The 2,663-nt window shown below is 37.0% G+C and overlaps 1 protein-coding gene across 1 annotated transcript; it reads left to right on the top strand.

Moving 5' to 3' along the window:
* Positions 1-926: 926 nt before the first annotated feature.
* LOC133315422 (uncharacterized) lies at positions 927-1,837 on the top strand. The gene is made up of 3 exons (XM_061517051.1): positions 927-982; positions 1,243-1,402; positions 1,652-1,837. The coding sequence occupies exons 1-3, from the start codon at positions 927-929 to the stop codon at positions 1,835-1,837; spliced, it is 402 nt and encodes a 133-aa protein (XP_061373035.1).
* The last annotated feature ends 826 nt before the right edge of the window (positions 1,838-2,663 follow it).

Here is a 2,663-nt window from a genome sequence, read left to right as displayed (position 1 = left end):
AAAATTTAGAGTAAATATCATTTTTCGTCCCTGACAAATTTCACGAAGTCCTTTTTGGTCTTCAACAATTAAAAAGGGACATTGTGCTCCCTGAAATTGTAAAAAACAAGCCACGTTAGTCCTTCTGTTAGTGGGGCTCTAACGTCGTTACAAACGGTGCTGATGTGTACCGTTAAGTTGCTGACTCACCATGGAAAAAGCCACATGGACAAAAAAACGACGTCGTTTGATAGCTTTTCACTTTTTTTTTCCTTCTTCTTCTCCTCTCTCCAATACGGTTCAGGGACCTCCCATGTTCTGATATCCATTGTTCATGGCTTGAACACTATTCTTGTTTCCTCCACCTCCACCTCCACCATTTCTAGCCTGTGGTGCCCCACCTCCATTTTTGCCACCATTGTTTTTGTTACCTCCACCCTGATTCTGAATGTTTCCTCCTCCTCCTCCACCTCCACCTTCTTTTTTTTCCTCCATTGTCATTCACTTGCACAGGCACAGGTACTCCACGTTCAAACCTTTTTCAAGAATTGAGGAGACAGCAACTCATCAAGGAGTGCCCCATCCTTTCTAATATTGAGCCAAAACACATCAAAGTTTGGTTTCAAAATTGCAGGTAAAGTGTTGAATCATGCAAGGTTTCACACCTCAGGTGTCAAAATCCTTTTCTTCTTCTTCTTTTTTCTTAAAAATTTCCTTCACCTTTTAGCTACTTTTATTTTTATCTCAATGAAAGAAAGAAACGTTTTGTTTGTTTTAATCTCTAGTTTTATTCACACTCCCTCTTCTCTTCTTGTCCGTTCCTTATCAATGAATCGTTTATAAAGTATATCTTGTTTCCAACTTTTTACCTGGGGAGAAACAAATTTTTGTCCTGATGAACATTAATAACTCATCCTATTTTGCTAAGTCTGGCCTAGGAAAAGTAGATGGGGAACAATGCTTTTCTTTTGGTTAACAATCTTGAGTCTAGACGTGTTGGTTTGTAACCCTTTTTCTATTTTGTTGTTGTGTTTCATTGTAAAGTGTATTTGTTCATCCTTAAGTGGTTGAAGAACAGAATGAGTAGTTTATATCATGTTGTTTATAGTGGTAAATGCAGTTTCTGCACACAAACTTCAAAGTTATTTCCTTTGTTTTTTTTTCTTACTAGATGTAGCATTAATAGGAAATAATGATTTGTTGAGAGTCTGCATTGAAGGCACTATATAATTTGCTTCTAAACATATAGCATTCATTTAACAGAGCAGGGGCTGGAGATTGCAGTTCATGTTGTGTGGGTGTTATGCTGGAACTTGCTCGTGGAATTTCTCAGTGGGCTCATGGATTGAAGAAAGCTGTTATATTCTTATTTAATACTGGCGAGAAGGAGGGTTTTAATGGTGCTCATAGCTTCATAACCCAGGTATGGAAATATTTGTTAATGCATCCTTAAATTAATTAATTAGTTTTCTTGCTTGTTTCTCAGCTGGTTTGAAGATGTGATATTTTTTCACTGCTTATAAGACTAATGTTGGGATTCGAAGAAATATAAATTATAAATATTTAAGGGATAAATCTATTAGAAAGAAGTTCACGGACTACATCCCAATTTTCAATTTGAACCCTTCCTCCATTGGAGTACCTGTGCCTGTGCAAATGAATGGCAATAGAGGAAAAAAAGAGAGGTGGAGGTGGAGGTGGTGGAGGAGGAGGAAACATTCAGAATCAGGGTGGTAACAAAAACAATGGTGGCAAAAATGGAGGTGGGGCACCACAGGCTAGAAATGGTGGAGGTGGAGGAAACAAGAATGGTGTTCAAGCCATGAACAATGGATATCAGAACATGGGTGGTCCCTGAACCGTATTGGAGAGAAGAGAAGAAGAAGGAAAAAAAGAAGTGAAAAGCTATCAAATGACGTCGTTTTTTTGTCCAGGTGGCTTTTTCCACAGTGAGTCAGCAACTTAACAGTACACATCAGCACCGTTAGTAACGACGTTAGAGCCCCACTAACAGAAGGACTAACGTGGCTTATTTTTTACAATTTCAAGGACCACGATGTCCCTTTTTAATTGTTGAGGACCGAAAAGGACTTCATGGAATTTGTCAGGGACGAAAAAGGGTATTTATTCAAAAAATTATAAATATAAAGACTATTATAACCCTGAAATAAATAAAAATTACAAAAATATTATGATTTTTGCTCCAAAATGACGTCGTATTAGCTTACTGCAGATAATTTTTCTGCAGTAACTGCAGAAAAAGCGAACCCTATATATATATATATATATATATATATATATATATATATATATATATATATCACACACATTTTTATGTGTGTACATGAGATCATTTTATCTCCTGTAACATGAAAGAGATTAAATCATATGTTAGAGAATAAAATATAAAGTATTAAAAAGACCATCACCTATCGCCTTAAGATTTTGGGTTGAAGTGACGTTTATCATGGTATCAGAGCTTTAGTGACCACGAAGTTGCGAGTTCAATCCTCATCGCCCCCACTTTCAGGTGGAATTAAGAAAAAGCACAAGGCAGACCAAAAAAATGTGCTTGTGCAGCACAAGGCAGGCCAATAATGGACTTCTGTCATATCCACGCTTCAAGCCCAAATGGCTCTTGCGTGAATATGAAATATTAAAAAGACCATCACCTATCGCCTTAA

The sequence above is a fragment of the Gastrolobium bilobum genome, unplaced genomic scaffold (assembly GCF_033153095.1).
Source record: "Gastrolobium bilobum isolate Gb01-03AN ecotype WA unplaced genomic scaffold, APGP_CSIRO_Gbil_v1 utg21167, whole genome shotgun sequence".
Classification (NCBI taxonomy): domain Eukaryota; kingdom Viridiplantae; phylum Streptophyta; class Magnoliopsida; order Fabales; family Fabaceae; genus Gastrolobium; species Gastrolobium bilobum.
This window is presented reverse-complemented; position numbering and strand designations above follow the sequence as displayed.

Excerpts from the sequence above, each read along its gene's own strand:
- LOC133315422 (XM_061517051.1), top strand. The coding sequence starts at position 927 with ATGGGGAACAATGCTTTTCTTTTGGTTAACAATCTTGAGTCTAGACGT. Across the intron at positions 983-1,242 it reads GAGTCTAGACGTGTTGGTTT|AGCAGGGGCTGGAGATTGCA; the intron begins GTAACCCTTTTT and ends TTCATTTAACAG. Across the intron at positions 1,403-1,651 it reads CTCATAGCTTCATAACCCAG|GAAAAAAAGAGAGGTGGAGG; the intron begins GTATGGAAATAT and ends ATGGCAATAGAG.